Genomic DNA, 17,799 nt, shown 5'->3' with positions numbered 1-17,799 from the left:
TTGAGATTGCCAAATGTTGATCCAATCTTCTTAAAGTAAATTTTTTCATGAAAGTTTTATCCAATAATACCTCTCAGAGGCATTTGAAGCATTGATTCAGGACAGAAATACAGAATGAGAAACAGATTGTTGAGGAAGATTATAAAAAAAAAGGCAAATTGTGGAATATGGAGTAAAAGGGAGGATAGAATTCATTGAATTCTTATAATATAATGATATATATTAGTATGCTTTTCTTTAAATGTAGAGAAAAAAGAGATACGTCGAAAAAGGCTAGTATATCTAAATAATTGGCAATGTTTTCAAAGCTTCTGTTCAGTATTTGCTTTCTTTCTGTATGATGGATAATTTTCAAAGTTTCAAATATAAATGTGTGAAACCCACATTTAGATATTATATTTTCTTAGATGATATATGACAAAATATATGTAACCTGATATGATTATTTATTATTATTTAGTCTGTTCAGTATTGAACAGAAATTAATATAACCAAGTACAAAACACACTGGTGATCAAATTTATTCAGTGAGTTGTTTTCCTTGAATATGTATTAAGCAGCACAATGAAGGAGGATTTGTGAGTGTTGAATATAAATGCCTTCATCTTGGGGAGCCATGCTATTTAATATTTCCCATACCGTTAACAGCTGTCAGAGAATTGTCTTCATTTGCTGTCAGTTCTATCCTACTGTGTGAAATGCATTCTTATCTCAGTATATGATATCATATATATATATATATACCTATTGTAACTCTAAAATCCAGATCTAAACAGTATTATTGTGAGAGAGGTGCTATTTATTTATGACATATAATTAAAATCCATTTCTCACTGTCTTCAAAGTCTGTATCTTAAAAAGTTCTAAATAAATATAAAAGTAAGAAACAGAAACAAAAGAAGAGCTCACAATGGATGAAGAGAATATGACAGTCAGTAAGGATCATCCTATAATTTTTTTATTGTCATCATTACTTTTTTAAGTAAATTTAAGTAAAACATTGCCACTGGTTAAAATGATTAGCTTAAACATCACAGTAATACCATTTGTACAGTGGTAATAGTCATGTCATATTTATTTTGTTTCCAAGATAAGAGCATTTCTTATGACTGCAGTAATTTGGCCTCGCGTCAGATATCGACTCTTCAATTTTGACATAGCTGCCTTCATTTCTTTGTTCCTTAGAGTATAGATAACTGGGTTTAAAATGGGAGTAAAGATGGTGTAGAATACAGCAAGGACTTTGTCAAGTGAATAACCGCTGAAGGGCCACACATATATGAATATGCATGGTCCAAAGAACAGCATGACAACAGTGATATGAGCGGTCAGTGTGGAGCGGGCCTTTGCCATGCTAGCAGAGGAGCGAGTCCTAACTGTGATGAGTATCACAGTGTAGGAGACAGCCAAGAGGAGAAAGGAACTCATGGAAAGAAAGCCACTGTCTGCAACGATTAGTAGACTGACAACATACGTGTCTATGCAGGCCAGTTTGGTCACTAGAGGGAGGTCACAGAAGAAACTGTCTACCTGATTAGGTCCACAAAAAGGCAAGTTAACAGTAAATGCCAACTGGCTGATAGTATGGATAAAGCCAATAGACCATGGGATGAGGACCAGTGTAATACACACACGCCAGCTCATGATTGTCGTGTAGTGGAGAGGTTTGCATATAGCAACGTACCGGTCATAAGCCATGGATACAAGGAGCACCATTTCACCTCCGGCAAAGAGGTGAACACAAAATATCTGGGCCATGCAGGCTTCAAAAGAAATAGTCTTGTGCTCAAACAACAAGTCTGCAATCATTTTTGGGGTAGCAAAAGAGGCAACACATATATCTATAAAAGAGAGGTTTGCAAGCAGAAAATACATTGGGGTATGAAGGCGGGAATCTGAGGTCACAGTGAGGATAATCAGAAAGTTTCCCAGCAGTATTGCTAGGTAGAGCAGAGAAAATATGACAAACAGCAAAGGCTGGAGCTCCTTGGAACTAGAGAGTCCCAGCAACACAAATTCCATCACCCAAGAGTGATTTGCCACATTCATTGACTTTGGAAGGAACTTATCTTCATTTACCTGAATAGGAGAGAAGCAGAGATCAATCAGTTAACCGAATTTGGGGTCAGTCTCCCAATTCTGCTTCAGCTTTAGGGATTCTGGTTTATACTAAAATGTATATGTTAGATTTTCATTCATGACTAAATGAGAATGTGTAATCAAGACAAGACAAACAGACCCAGAATGGGACATTGAACTATAACTGTTCTAGATAAGAGGTTGGTGATTGCAAGGTTGGTGGAGAGAATTTCAAACGATTCGTTTAGTTACTTGAATTTAAGTGGTTACATAAACTAATTTACTAGTGAGAATTACAAATGAATATTGCAAATCATATTTAGGAAAGTTGTTTTGACCACAGAGAATTCCAATATTATAATCTGTGGAGACAAAAATCTCATTTTTTTCTTCGCTCGATAAATAAGAACTCTTAATAAGAGAAAAGTTTGTAAACTGATAAAAGGACATAGATTTTCACAAAATTAATGTGCAAAGATGTTTCACACAAAGGAATACATGGTGTACTATTTTATGTATGAAGTTTAAACACGAGTAAATACATAGTATTAGAAGGCAGAATAGTAGTTATCTTTGAATAGAGCAAAATGGAAGGGACATTGAAAGGTCTTTTCCTTCTGGTAATGTTCTGTTTCTTGATGCAGTTTGAGAGTTACTGGCTTTTGAATATTTCCCCCAAGAAAAAAGGGACTCTTTCTTTCCTTTCCTTTCATGAGTTCTAAAAAGCTGCCTCCTACTATAACATTTTACACTCTTTTCACTTGTATTAGGACAGTTTTTGTCATTGGCTTCCTCAGAAACTATCGTCTGCAATTCTGCATTAATGGAAAGATAATTATGCATTTTTTCATCATAAGTACCTGATATTTGCTTAATAAATGTCTCTATCTTTGAGTTTTCCTTCTTATGCTGAATGCAATGGGTATAATAGGAGAGTCTAGTTTTCACCTTTGCACCAAAGAAAAATACTCTGTAAAGGATAAACATATACATAAATCTATTCCCTCTTCTGCCACTGACTAGCTCAGTGACCTTGGGAAATCTCTTTCATCAATTCCTCCATTTTTAACAATATAAGATGAAGATGTTGGATATGTCGGGCAACCAGTGTTCTAAGTGTTTTTGGTATATAAGGATTTATATATATATTTTAATTATATACGTATGTATTTTAGTTAATTCACTCTATAAGAATTTAAATGCCTACTTTGTCCCAGAATCTGTGTAAAAGTAGAACTCATGGAACAGTGGTTAAATTTATAACTTCCCCTGTGTAGATCATTTACCAATATTATAATCCCTTGTTTTTTAGGTAAGATAGTGGACCTCTTGTCCCTTCACTCCCAGCACATTTTTTATTAAATGAAATAATAATTTTATCACTTAATGAAGGGAGTTTTTATACACAATAAAGTACTATACTATAATGAAATCAATACAATTGGGAAAAATACTCTACATTAAAATCACAGGCAATCATCAGGCAGCTGTATAGCACTGACGAACTCATTCAGCCCTTCAGGGGCTAATTGTTCTCACATACAAAATATTGAGAATAATATTACCCTCAAAGAGACACTGAATGTGTTTAATGAAGTTTACGTAAGTGATGAATTTTGAATCAATTATCATGACTACACGTATATAATCATTCTTAATAATGTATTATTTTAGATCAGAGTAAGTATTTTGTTTCCATTAACAAAGCCTGTTCAAAGATGATATTGTCTGACTTACACAAGAGTGAGTTCTTACCACTAGATGGGCTGAAGGAAACCCAATTTTTCATTTTTTTGTAATATTTTAGGGTGAATTAATGCAATCATAGATTTTGCTAGATGAAGTACAGGTCCTTCCTATGCCTAAATCCTGTAATATCAGTCTCTTCCCCAACACTTCTATCTCTGAAACAGTATGCCCGCGGGGTAAAATAAAGGATGTGTGAGTATGATTTGCAGATATCTCTAAACTCTACTGGTTCTAAGTTAGAGCCTTCAAAAGCTTTCTTTCACTGTCTGCTGCCTCCATCCCTACCTCCCTTCATCTCCCTCACAGTCACTATGCCCTAGAGAACAGTGCTGGTGAGTGAGCTTCAGAAAGAGACCAGCAAAACGCTGTCCGTTATTTAAGATAAAGTGAAGTATGTGCGCACATTCTTTTGTAGTCTGTGATCGTTAAGGCTTGGAATGGGTTTAATTGTCAGCTCCGAGGTACCAAAAACCCTAGTCACCTAGCCCTGAGGAGATAAGCTATAAACGGGTTTACTTCTCAAGAAGGAAATAGGCACAGGGTATCTTTTCTTGTGATGGGCTTGTCTTCTAGGACATGGGACAGCACTAAAAATACATTTTGCAAATGGTGCATAGAGCGTAAATTCACTTTGGCTGCATTGCTTGTGTTTGTGATAACAGTAACCAAGGAAATATGTTGGCAATCAACAATAATGTGTGGAACCTCTCAAAATGAATGATACGTACTAAAGGTCACATACAGAGGACTGGTTCCCAACCTATATTACAGCCACATATCCTAGGGATAGAGTGGCCTTGCAACTAAACCTCCAGAAGTATGAGTGGAATTATTCAGAGTTATGTCAGTGATCTCAAGGTGTAAACTAGAAATTCAGCTGTAACTCTCTTATATAAGACTTATTTTCCTGATCAGAGAAAGTTTTAGACAGAAATATTAATCAAAACCATTCCGAAATATGTTTTAGAAAGTTCAACCGATGAAAGTCATTGTCATGTAATTTAGGCTGTGTAAAGTTCCTGAAGTGGCATGAAATGCAGTCATTTTCTCAAAATAATGCTTAGAAAAATTTTAGGCTTTTTCTTTTCTTATTCCTTTTAAAGTGCATTTTAATTTTTCTCCCCTCACATATGTGTTATGTATGATCATCATGTACTTGAATCAGACATTTTATCCCATAATAACATAATGGATTTAACCATGTAAATGAAAAGAGTCTTCAAGACAGACATCATATAAAGGGTATACTTTGTTTCATAATTAAGTGTACAGCAGGTGATTTTTCATTTTATTATTTTATATCTAATAACCAGATCTGATAGTTATAACTATTTCATACCTAATAAGCTCTACTTAAATAACAGACCATTCTAAATTTTAAGTTCTAAAATGACCTGAACTTTAAATGAAGGAATGGTGTCCAAAGGTGTCATGTGCTATAGAGACAGCATTACCCTGGAATCTAGAAAACCTTGGTTCTGCTTCTCCTTCTTACTAAATAGTTTACCAAACTTTAGGCAAATTTTGCAACCTCTTAGGAGCTCAGTTTCTCTCTCTTTTCTTTCTTATTTTTTAAAAAAAAGATGGGGTTAAAATTCTCCCTCTAAAATGATAATAGTCTATGGTTCTCTGGCTTTCTGAAATACAATTTCAAAAGAGCAAATCAATTAAATGTAAATATAATGCAACTGGTCCACTGATGGAAACAGTATATACAATCCAAGAGATAAAATAATCCTAGTTTATCAAAAATATCTCAGGGATCAATGACTCTGCAGGGCCAGATATTTGGACAATTATTAATAGAAGAAATGTGTACAGAATCAGAAGAGAAAAAGAAAGTAGAGAGCAATAGCCTCTCTCTGCTGTCTCCTCCAGCTGCATCATGAGCCTAGGAAAGCAGAGCTGCCTCCTCGCCCCATGCCTTAACAATATCTGCACTTCCCAAGTGAAATGAAATGGTGCAAGAGCCATTGAGTAAAGGGCAAAGGAGAGAATCTAAGTCTTTTCAGCCTTCAGTGCAACCCTTCAAAATCTTCAGAACCAGACAGAAAGAAATCCTTCACAATGATTAGAACCTAATGGGATTTGACATCAGTGGAGTGTAGTAATTAGTATAAGTGATGATATATATGTGTGGGAGACATGATAGACACTTACATGGAACAAATGTTTGGGGAAATGGAGAGAGAAGGAAAGCCTGAGGTTTTAATGTTATGCTATGATTCTATTGTGCAGATTGCCTTATCTCTAAAAATTGCTTTTGAAAATTGCCTGATTTCAAACAAATTCCATCAATTCAATCTATTAAAATAGGATTGTCAATTTTCATTATTCAAAATAAAGCAAATAACTAGAATATCCTCTCCACATCAACTACCCCACTATTAATACTGATGTTACAGACTGAGACAATATAATATTTCATTTTCTTCTTAATTAATATAGACAATTCTTAGTAAGAATGCATAAAATTATTCTAATTATTAGCTTAGAAAATAGAGCTAGATAATCTCCAAGGCTGTTTTTATTTCTCAGATTCAAAATGCAGAGGCAGTTATATAATGGGAACATGTGGACTTTGGAAAAGTCATTCAGAAGTCCTTAGACTATCTTTAGAATGTTCAATGTGTTCTTGGTTAATGAATTATAGTTGGCCTTTGAACAACATGGGTTTGAACTCTATAGTCCACTTTCACACAGATTTTTTTCAATAAATATATTGATAGATTTTTTGGAGATTTACAACAATTTGAAAACATTTTTTCCTCTCATTTTTTTTTATTGTAAGAATAAAGCATATAAGACATGTACAAATTAATGTGTCAACCAACAGTTATGTTATCAGTAAGTCTTCCGGTCAACAGTAGGCTATTATTAGTTACTTTTGGGAGTCAAAAATTATACACAGATTTTTTACTTCATGGAGGGTCAGCAGCCCTAATCCCTGCATTGTTCAAAGGTCAAATCTATATACTTTCTCATTGCAAGTATACTTAAGGCATAAAGATCTTTTTAGGTAACAAATTATATCATAAGATTTTTCCCCCTTCTGGTTTAAGATGAAGTTTAATACTCAGGGAATTAATATTATATTAACATCTGTCACTAAAACAATTATATTTTAATTATAATTCTTCTTGTTTATAATTTTTCTCACAGGACTTGCTTTCTTGTAAGACTAGAGACAAAAAGCATCGAAGGCCACCTAACTGATCATTACTCTGCACTGCACAGCAATTCCAGCCAAACTTTCCTAGTCAATAAATACAGATATAACAAGTGTCTAAATATTCTCTGAATAGAAAGCATAAAGCGGAGAAGGGATAGAAAATGGTTGCAACATACTTCCTTCTGTTCATCAGATTCTGATCCTATTTAATTATAATTAAAACTAAGCCAATGCAGTGGGGCAGTCATACATCATACAGACAGAGAAGAGGAAAATAGGGATTTACTTCTTCCAGATGGAGTTTCCAATATGACAAAACAATGACTTCCTTTTTGCTGAATTGAGTTGTTAATTTTATAATTTTAAACAGGTCACTCATCATTTTTCTGTTTTAAGCAAACATTTTAAAAATGCACTTATAATACTTACACACTCTTGTAATTCCTCTAATCCTTATTTCACTCTTTAAACTTCCATTCATTGTACATTTTCATAAAGAATACATTTTCAATATACTCTTGACATGATGCATTTTAATTTAGTCCTAAACAAAAGTGTGCTAAGTCCCTCAGGTTCTGTCGTCAAATACTGAAGGCTCTGCCCCTCTTTCCCTGTACCATACAATTGCAGTATCCTAAGAAAAGAGAATGTATATAAAACCTTCTACCCTGAAGCCAGGAAACTGACCTCATGTGAGAAATGATAAATTATCCTTTAGAGATCTTTGTGTCACCCTGCCATGGGGGTAATTACATTTTACATAATTTTTCCAGGAATGGGAAAAGAAAAGCGTTTACCACGTAGTGATCCATGTAAAAGCATAATATTTGATTACCACTCAAGCTCCTAGTCAGTAAATTTTTGACCCCCGATTTTATGACTGTCATTGAAGCCATCATTCATTCTTACAAATGTTTCCCAAGCCTCAGGGAGGTTTTCTCTAGTCATAACTAACCTACTACTTCACAAGGCAGTTTAGTTGGTTGTAAGAATGCTCAACTGGTTCTACCATCTGTGGCTTAATAGAACCAATCTACTCCTTCAGCATGATGGTTCTTTAAATACTTGAAGATGCTCTCATTTCTTCTTCATGAAAAATATTCTGTGTCCTTGACAAATACATCAGCAGCCTTAAACCATAATTTATACAATATTTTGTAGGAGCTGCATTACTGTCTCCAGAGGTTCTTATGTAAATCCTAAAAAGCTATTTTTAAAGAAATATAAAATGGGGTTCTGTATCACTTTGCTAACTCAGTTTTCTATATATAATCTAGTAAAAGTTTAACACACACAAGGATACATGCAGAATGTTTAGTACAATATTTTTAAAAAGAGAAATAGTACAAACTAAATGTCTGTAAATTGGAAAATGGAGAAACAAATTATAATATTTTAATGCAATGCAATACGATGGTTAAAGTTAACAAATTAGAATTTATGTGTGAACATTTAGTTTTAAAAATGTAATATTGAGGGGAAAATAATTGGAAGAATGATGCAGTTAATATGAATTCATTTTCATACATTGAAATAATATGGATATACAGTTATAAAATTAAAGTTCCAAAACACCCAGCTGCCAAATTCTAAGTAATATTTGAAGGGAACATAAAAGAAGAGGTCAAGAAGTATATTAAATTACTTTAACTGGATAAGTAGTATTATGTATATTTATTTATAAAAGTCAAGGGCAGCTATGGTGAAATACCAGTGTTTGTCATCTATGGGAGTGAATTTAGGATATTATTTTAAAATGTTTCCTATTCTTTTCTTTATTTCTTGAATGCTTTACATTAAAAATGATTCTCTTACCATACTACATGGTATGAGATTGGTGGTTATGTGAATCTATACATTGTTAAAATACAGAGACATATAAATCATGCAGACTTAACTATAATGGCAAAGATAAACAAGCAAGCAATCAAAACATCAACCAGTTTGTAAGGTCATCCTTCCTGAAAAACAAATCTTTCTGTATTGCAAATGTATGGCGTAACTGCACGGAGGGAGGAAAGGGGAGAGTGGTGCCCTATGTAACCAAGCATTCGAATTTAAACTGAAAAGTTAAGGTTAAAGCCAAACAAAATTATACATTAACAATGCACTATAGTTGGTAAATTTGTTTTACATGGGGGTGTAGGTTGACAATCCCAAAATTAATATGCATGAGTTTGAACAAAGAAGTAAATGTGGAATGGAGTGACATCAGCAAGATGGTTGGATACAAGTCCTCAGCACACATTCTCCCACAGAAACAAATAGTTAGTAGCCATGCATAGACAAGAATGCCTTTAAGGAAGTCTGGGACCCAGGTGGGAGTCTGTGAATCCCTGGTAGAGCTCAAGACCAAAGAGGGCTGTTTTAAGACAGCAGGCCCATGCCTCAGTGGCAGACCTACTGACCATGGTCCTGAATGTGGACTGGAAGCACCTCTGTCCCCCTGTAGACTCAACTTCAGCTCTACTTCTCCACAGTCCTGCCATCAGTCCCTTCCACCAATGGATCTGGGTGGGGCCATGCCCACCCATGCCCCTGGTAATAAGGCCTGCTGACCTCACCAAATTTGTTCCTTGAAGGAGTCTGGGACAAGTCATGCCGCACTGTTCTGCAGTCCAAGGACATCAGTCCTGCTCAGGAACCCACTCAAAATATCCAAGTAGAAATAGTCTCACCAATCTTGGACACAATTGCAATCTCTGAAGCAATTCCATGGCCCAGCCCCAGCCCTTTACTAATGTGTTCCAGAGCAGTGTTGCCTCCCAGGGAAAGGACCTGATGGGCACCACACCTGAATTCAGCTCTGGTAACAATCCTGACTTGACTGTGGGTCCAGGGACAGCCAGGGTACCCAGCTCAAGCCCTGCTTCACCACAATCCAGGGGTTGTCCCATCCATCTAGAAACCCAGCAGGGAAACTCTTTATCCCTGAAACCAGTCTGTGAAAACTATTATAGGTAACTATCCTTCAAGCATCCAGACACCAATGTAAGGTTACACAGATCATGAACAATCAGGCATACATGACACCACCAAGGGAAATGAGTAACTCTCCAGTAACTGACCCTAAAGGGAGGAAAACTAAATGAAAATCAGGAAAGCAAAAGATGAATAAGTTTAACAAAGAAGTAGAAACCAAAAAAGAACCAGAAATAAAGGCTGAAGCTGAAAATGACAGTGAAGAATCTGAAAATTTCCATAAAAGGCATAAACATCAGATTTGGTTGCAACAAAGAAAGAATCACCAAAATTAAAGACAAGTTATTTGAAATTATCCAGGTAAAGGAACAACAAAAACTAGAAAAGAGGTGGAAGAGAGTGAAGAAAACTACATGACGTATAGGATGCCAGTCACCCAATCAGTATTCAAATTATGACAATCCCAGGAGGAGCACAGTATGAGAAAGGAGAAGAAAGCTTTTTTAAAGAAATAATGGCAGGAAATGCCCCAAATCTGGGGGTGAATATGAACGTTCTTGTCCATAATGCCCAAAGACCCCCAAATAGGCTGCAATGAGTATAATGAGACACATTATAATCAAATTGTCAAAAATCAAAGAAAATAGCAAGAAAAAAAAGACTCATTACATACAAAGGAATCCCCATAAAGCAACTAGAAACTTACTCTGTAGAAACTTGCAGGCCAACAGAGAGTGGATGACATATACTGAGAGGGAGAGTAAAACTGTCAACCAAAAATACTGTATCCAACAAAGCTTTCCTTCAGAATTTAAAGACTCCAAGCAAACAAAAGCTGAGGACATCATCAACACTAAACCTGTCTTATAAGAAATTCTAAAAGGAGCTCTTCAAGTAAGAAAAAGGATACAAATTAGCAATGTGAAAACATAAGAAAGTAAAAAACTCACTGGTAAAGATAAATGTTTACTCAAATTCAAGACACTCTAATTCAGTAATTGTGGTACATAAATCACTTTTACATTGAATAGAAACTTAAAAGACCAAAGTATAAAAAATACCTCTAGTTACAATAAATTGTTAATGGCTGTACAATATAAAAATAGGTAAAGTGTGAAATCAATAACATAAAAAGTTGGAGAGGAAGAAGTAAAAGTGTAAAGTTTTTGTATGTGATCAAAGTTAGGTCATTATTAGCTTAAAATAGATTGTGTCACTATAAGAGTGTTTATGTAAGCCATGTGGTAACCACTAAGAAAAAAACCAGTAGATACACAAAAGAGAAAGAGAAAGGAGTCAAAGTATTTCAGTATCAAAAAAATCATCAAATCAAATAAGAAAGAACAAGAGAGGAAGAAAAGTATGAAAGAGAACAGAAAAATTCACAAAATGTCAAGTTCTTACCTATAAGACCTTTATCTGTAAATAGATTAAGTTCTCCAAACAAGAGACATATAAAGCTGAATGGATAAAAAAATAAGCTCAAACTATATGCTACCTAAAACATACTCACATAGACTTAGGACACCCTTAGGCTGAAAGTCAAGGGATAGAAAATGATGTTCCATGCAAGTGGTGACTAAAAGAGAGGAGAGGTAATGATAACTATATCAGAATAAAATAGACTTTAAGTCAAAACTGTCACAGGATACAAAGAAGGTTATTAGTAATGACAAAAGGATCAATTCATCCAGAGGATATAACAAATAAAAATGTATTTACACCCTCCCTTGGAGGACCTAAATATATTAAGCAATCATTACCAGATCTGAAGGCAGAAATAGGGAGCAATGCAGTAATAAAAGGAGACCCAATAATCCACTTTCAACAATGGATCATCCAGATCAATAAGGAAATAATGGACTTGAAGTATACTTTAGACCAAATGGACCTAACATACATACACAGAACATTTCACCCAAGAGCTGTATAATACATATTCTTAAGATCACACAGACTATACCTCAGGAATAGAGTATATGTTAGGTCACTAAACAAGTTTTATCAAATTTGAGAAGATTGAAGTCATAGCAAGTATCTTTTCTGACCACAATGGCATGAAAGTAGATACAAGTAGCAGTAGGAAATCTGGAAAATTCACAATGTGTGTAAAGTAAATAACATGATCCTTGAACAACCATAGGGTGAAAAAAAAATCAAAAAAATACCTTGAGACAAACAAAAAGGGGAACACATCCCCAAATTTACAGGATTCAGCAAAAGTAGTTCTAGAAGGAAGTTTCTAGTGCTAATTAAGGAAAAACAAAGAGCTCAAGTAAGTAAAACTCAAAACCAGAAAAAAAGAAGAAAGTGAGCCCAAAGTTAGCAGAAAGAAGGAAATGACAGAGATCAGAGCAGAAATGAATGAAAAAGAGACAAGAAAAATAATGCAAAAGACCAACGAAACTAAGGGCTGTTTTTTGAAAAGATAGAATTGGAAAAAAGAAAAAACTCAAAATCAGAAATGAATGAAGGGACATTACATGATCCACAGGAACATGAAGGTTCATTAAACCTATTATGAATGATTAAACTCCAACAAAATGTATAACCTAGGATAAATGGATCAATTCCTAGAAACACAGAACCTATGAAGACTGAATCTTGAAGAAATAGAAAATCTAAATAGACCTATAAATAACTGAATCATTAATCATGAATCTGGTATCTCCAAAGAAACAAAGTCCAGAACAGGATGGCTTCACTACTGAATTCTACCAAATACTTAAAGAAGAGTTAATGTCATTACTTGTCAAACTCTTTAAAAAAACTGGAAAAAGTAACCCTTCAAAACTTATATGATGGGGACAGCATTACCTTGATATCAAAGTCATACAAGGACAAAACAAAAATAGAAAAGTATAGGCCAATATCCCAGGTGAACATAGATGCAAATATGTTTAATAAAATACTAGCAGAAAGATTTCATCAGTGTATTAAAAATCATATACCATGATCAAGTGGGACAGTTTTTGAGAATGCAAGATGGTTCAACATATGCAATTCAACAAATGTGATATGTTACATTAATAGTATAAGAGAAATCATATGAGTATCTCAATAGGTGTAGAAAAGCATTTGACAAAATTCAGCATATTTTATAATAAAAACTCTAAAAATTAGGCATAGAAGGAATGTACCACAACCTAGTAATACTAAGTATGACATACCCATACCTAATATCAAACTCGGTTATGAAATTCTGAAAACCTTTCCTCTAAGATCAGGAACAAAACAAGAATGCCCACTCTTGCCACTTTTATTCAATTCTGTGCCATTGACTTAAAAACCTTTATCTTAAAATGAGTTTAAATTATAAAAACTAAGGGAGAAAGGAAGTCAAAAGGACAACAAAAAGGAAGGAAGATAAAATTAAAATTCCTAAAATTCATTGTTCTTTTCTGTTATCACCATTAACTTTTATTGTTTGCTAGTGAGTTTTTGTATTGAAGTATAGTTGATATACAATCTTATATTAGTTTCAAGTATACAACACAGTATCATCATTAACTTTTAATTCAAGTTAATCAACTATTCCTACGGGTCAAAATGATTTGCTTTAACATCACAGTGATTCCATTTATAACTGACTGGAGACATGGCTACAGTGGTAAGAGTCAAGTTAAGTTTACTTTGTTTCCAAAAAAAGAACATTTCTTATGGCTGCAGAAACCTGGCCTGCCTTCAGATACTGACCCTTCAGTTTGGATATAGCTGCCTTCACTTCTTTGTTTCTTAGAGTGTAGATAACTGGGTTTAAAATGGGAGTAAAGATGGTGTAGAATACAGCAAGAACTTTGTCAATCGAATAACTGCTGAAGGGCCACACATATATGAAGATACATGGTCCAAAGAACAATATAACCACAGTGATATGAGCAGTCAGTGTGGAGCGGGCCTTTGCCATGCTAGCAGAGGAGCGAGTCCTAACTGTGATGAGTATCACAGTGTAGGAGACAACTAAGAGGAGAAAGGAACTCATAGAAAGAAAGCCACTGTCTGCAACAATTAGTAGACTGACAACATACGTGTCTATACAGGCCAGCTTGGTCACTAGAGGGAGGTCACAGAAGAAACTGTCTACCTGATTAGGGCCACAAAAAGGCAAGTTAACAGTAAATGCCAGCTGGCTAGTAGTATGGATGAAGCCCACAAACCAGGAGATGAGTACAAGAATAATACATACACGGCGGCTCATGATTGTCATGTAGTGGAGAGGTTTGCATATAGCGACATACCGGTCATAAGCCATGGATACAAGGAGCACCATTTCACTGCCAGTGAAAAGGTGAACAAAGAAAATCTGGGCCAAGCAGGCTTCAAAAGAAATAGTCTTGTGCTCAAACAACAAGTCTGCAATCATTTTTGGGGTAGCAAAAGAGGCAACACATATATCTATAAAAGAGAGGTTTGCAAGCAGAAAATACATTGGGGTATGAAGGCGGGAATCTGAGGTCACAGTGAGGATAATCAGAAAGTTTCCCAGCAGTATTGCTAGGTAGAGCAGAGAAAATATGACAAACAGCAAAGGTTGTAGCTCCTTGGAACTAGAGAGTCCCAGCAACACAAATTCTGTCACCCGAGTGTGATTTGTCTCATTCATTGACTTTGGAAGGAACTTATCTTCAGTTACCTGAATAGAAGAAAATCAGAGATCAATCAATAAACTGAGCCTGGGTTTGATTTTCCAATTCCACTTCATTCCTTAAGGGTTCTAATTTCTACTTATATTCATGTGTCTGAGCTTTCATTCATTATTAAACATTATATTGACATCATAACAACACCACTAATGAAGGATGGAGTGTAGAGGTGTTGATGAGATGTTCAACTCATTGGTGTATCCAATTACATGCATTAGGGGATGTTATCAACTTATTTACAAATGAAATTCAATATCTGAAATGTTTTCTTTGCTATTACAGAAATCTAGTCTAAGAATCTACAGAGACAAAATCTAAATCATATTTTCCACAGTAAATGACAAAAATTTTTTTCTGAGTAGCTAATACAGGAGTTGATAATTTCACTAATACTATGATGATAAATTGTTTAATACTACAGTATTAATCAAAAGGTTAGACAGAAAAGAGTATACTCTATGAATCTATTTAAATAAAGTACAGAAAAAGGCTAAGCTGACCTATGGTATTAAAAAGTTCCACTAGTGGTGATCATTAAAGAGAAGTAGGGACAGGAAGGGGCTTCCAAAGTTCCAGGGATGTTCCCTTTCTTGATGATGTTGATAGTTAGATGGAGTGTTCACTTTATGAAATCTTATGAAGATACGTGCTTTTTTTCTGTGCACTTTTGTGCATATGTTATATATTTATATAAATTAAAACAGGAGAGAAAGAGACAGCATTGCATGTGTAAGAGAGCTCAGGCGAGGAATTATCACCTTGAGTGATTAGATATTATCCCCTTGTCTATTCAGTTACAAATTATATAAACTAAAATAAAAGCTGCAGCAAAACTGAAAGGTCCAGAGCTTTTGGAACTCCTCCTAGAGCTGTGATTCAGCACTTCGTGGAGTTCTTTTATGTGAAGGAAACCAGTCATTAGTTCCTTGCAATATTCTGAAATTATTAAACTTCTTTAAACTCAGCTATTGATGTTAAGAACCATAAACATGTTATTGAATTATGATTATACATTATTTCACTTGGTGGGGCTTTTAAAAGTTATAGTTTCATAATCCAACATATAGTTTATAATTCAAGAGTATTCATAGTAAGGAATTCAAACCATGAAAAAAAATTTTTCTACTCAGTTATTCTATATTCACGTTTATCAAAACTTCCTTTTATCTTTACTTTTATAAGCTCTCTAGTACTTAGAAAAGTTGTGTGGTGAATAAGAAAAATAAAAGATGAAATATAAAGGATCTCTGCTTTTGAAGATTTCATCTACATCTAAATCACTTCTTGGGAGACAGTGTCTTTTATTTTACTCATTTCAAATTGTCTGCAATTTTTGAAAGTAATGTTTTCTCAGATCATAATTTTAAATTGTTCTGTGACTCCTTGAGTTTCACTGAAGGAATTACATATAATGACTGGTCATGGGATGAATAATTTTAACTCCCAGGAATCAAATTCAGAGACTCACCCCTGTATTTCAGATCTCCTGTTCTCTAGAAAACCTACCCAAGAATTAATTCACATATCATTATAAATTATATCAAAACTATGACTCCAGGATTTTCATAACAGGTGACAACAGAGTCTGAAGTCAGAGCAGCCACAGGTAAAATCATACCTGTAACAAGTTTGCCTTTGAAGAACAAATACATTCCCTTCAGTGTATTTCTCCCCTTCTCATTTCTCAGGAGCCTGTTGTTTTCAAGGTAAATTCATGTGCCCACTTTGGCCTGTCCCCCCTGGGAAACACCCTGATTCTTAGACTCCTCATCATAAATACTGCCTTGAATTCCTAGATGCAGGAAAGAAATAATACCCAACAAGACCAACTAACAAGGATTTATTTGTTCCCCATCAGAAAGAGAAAATCCCTAAGCACAGGGAATGAGGCTCCCAGAGAGACCTTCTGGAGCTGCAGCAGAAATGGTGGCAGGAGGCATTTGTGAGCAAAGAAGACTTTCTGGTACTTTAAGAATAAGACAGATATCCCAATTATGTGAGAAAATCATCACAAGAATCATCTGTGTAATAAGTCTTCTGCCAAGCTCTATTTTTCATTGTCACTGGCTTCTTTGGGTGACCAGAAAAAAAGGAAGACCCTGATTTCCATGGAGGAATATACTAGACAGATTGATCCAATCAAGAGCTGCCTTTCTTAGTGTAGATCAAAATAGTGAGCAACAGAAACACTAAATGAAAATTCTGTAAATATAAATGGTTTACTTTTGTGAGTATATTCTTTTTTCATTCATTTACTCTAACAGTATGTAAATGTCTGCTTTTCCTTGGGCACCATTCTATGCAGTGTTGGTAGAGCAGTTAGATTTCTAATGTGCCTTCCTGGAGATCATTTCCTAATATTCACATTTCCTTGTTCATTTAGATAAGTAGATGGTTCCTCATTTCCCTTCACTCCCTAGCACATTTCTTTTTTGATAAAATAGGCTCTTTTTCTATAAAATATAGTTATAATGTACTGAAAACATAATGCTATTAGAGTATGGAAAAACTTCTATTTAACATAGAATAATATCACAGTTGGTCATCTGGCAGCTGTATGACAATGAGCAGGTCATTTAGCTTTTCAGGGTGCATTATCTTCAAATATTAAATGTTAAGATACTTAAATGTTTCTTAAACAATTATATAGGTGAGAACTCTTATCAATTGTAATGAGTAAACATATGTAAACATTCTTAATGTATTGTTTCAGATCAGAATAACTGTTTCTGATAATTTTATGTGCTTAAAGATGGTGTGAGTTGATTCATACCAGAATGACTTTCCAATTAAGTAGATGTGTTCAGGCAGAGACCAATCTTTCATTTCTTGTAATACTTAAAGATAAATTAATGCATGCATACAAGATTGTGCTAGGTCACCCTTAGGTTTTCTAATACCTCTATCTTGGATATTATGACTGGTGGATGAAGTAATATAAGAATATTATTTACAGAGGCCAGCAAACTATACCAGATCAAAAATATATCTTTCACAAGCTTTACAGAATTGTCATTCTCTTTACCCTCCCACTCTAAACCCAGATCAGAGATATAAGTCACTATGGAGACAAATGCTGTTGCATGGCCTTTATAAGGATGCTGAAAAGATGCTTTCACTTACCTAAAATGGAAAAGGTGGCGATATCCTATCATTTATAGTCATTAATGCTTAGAAAGAATTTTGTTGTTACTTCCACATTTCCTAAGAAAACAGACCTGGTTCTGAAGAGAT

The 17,799-nt window shown here is 34.7% G+C and overlaps 2 protein-coding genes across 2 annotated transcripts; both read right to left on the bottom strand.

Moving 5' to 3' along the window:
- Window positions 1-1,074: 1,074 nt before the first annotated feature.
- Window positions 1,075-2,097, bottom strand: LOC118909837 (olfactory receptor 4K15-like). The gene has a single exon (XM_036880600.2). The coding sequence runs from the start codon at window positions 2,047-2,049 to the stop codon at window positions 1,075-1,077; it is 975 nt and encodes a 324-aa protein (XP_036736495.2). The 5' UTR covers window positions 2,050-2,097.
- Window positions 2,098-13,550: 11,453 nt separating this feature from the next.
- LOC118909836 (olfactory receptor 4K15) lies at window positions 13,551-14,588 on the bottom strand. Its single transcript, XM_036880599.2, has one exon. It carries the CDS (start codon window positions 14,523-14,525, stop codon window positions 13,551-13,553), a length of 975 nt encoding a protein of 324 aa, XP_036736494.2. The 5' UTR covers window positions 14,526-14,588.
- Window positions 14,589-17,799: the final 3,211 nt, after the last annotated feature.

The sequence above is a fragment of the Manis pentadactyla genome, chromosome 11 (genome assembly GCF_030020395.1).
Source record: "Manis pentadactyla isolate mManPen7 chromosome 11, mManPen7.hap1, whole genome shotgun sequence".
NCBI lineage: Eukaryota > Metazoa > Chordata > Mammalia > Pholidota > Manidae > Manis > Manis pentadactyla.
Note: the sequence above shows the minus strand (reverse complement) of the source record. Positions and strands in the feature narration are given on the sequence as shown.

What these genes read in the sequence shown, in the direction of transcription:
- LOC118909837 (XM_036880600.2), bottom strand. Translation starts at nt 2,049, where the DNA reads ATGAATGTGGCAAATCACTCTTGGGTGATGGAATTTGTGTTGCTGGGA.
- LOC118909836 (XM_036880599.2), bottom strand. Translation starts at nt 14,525, where the DNA reads ATGAATGAGACAAATCACACTCGGGTGACAGAATTTGTGTTGCTGGGA.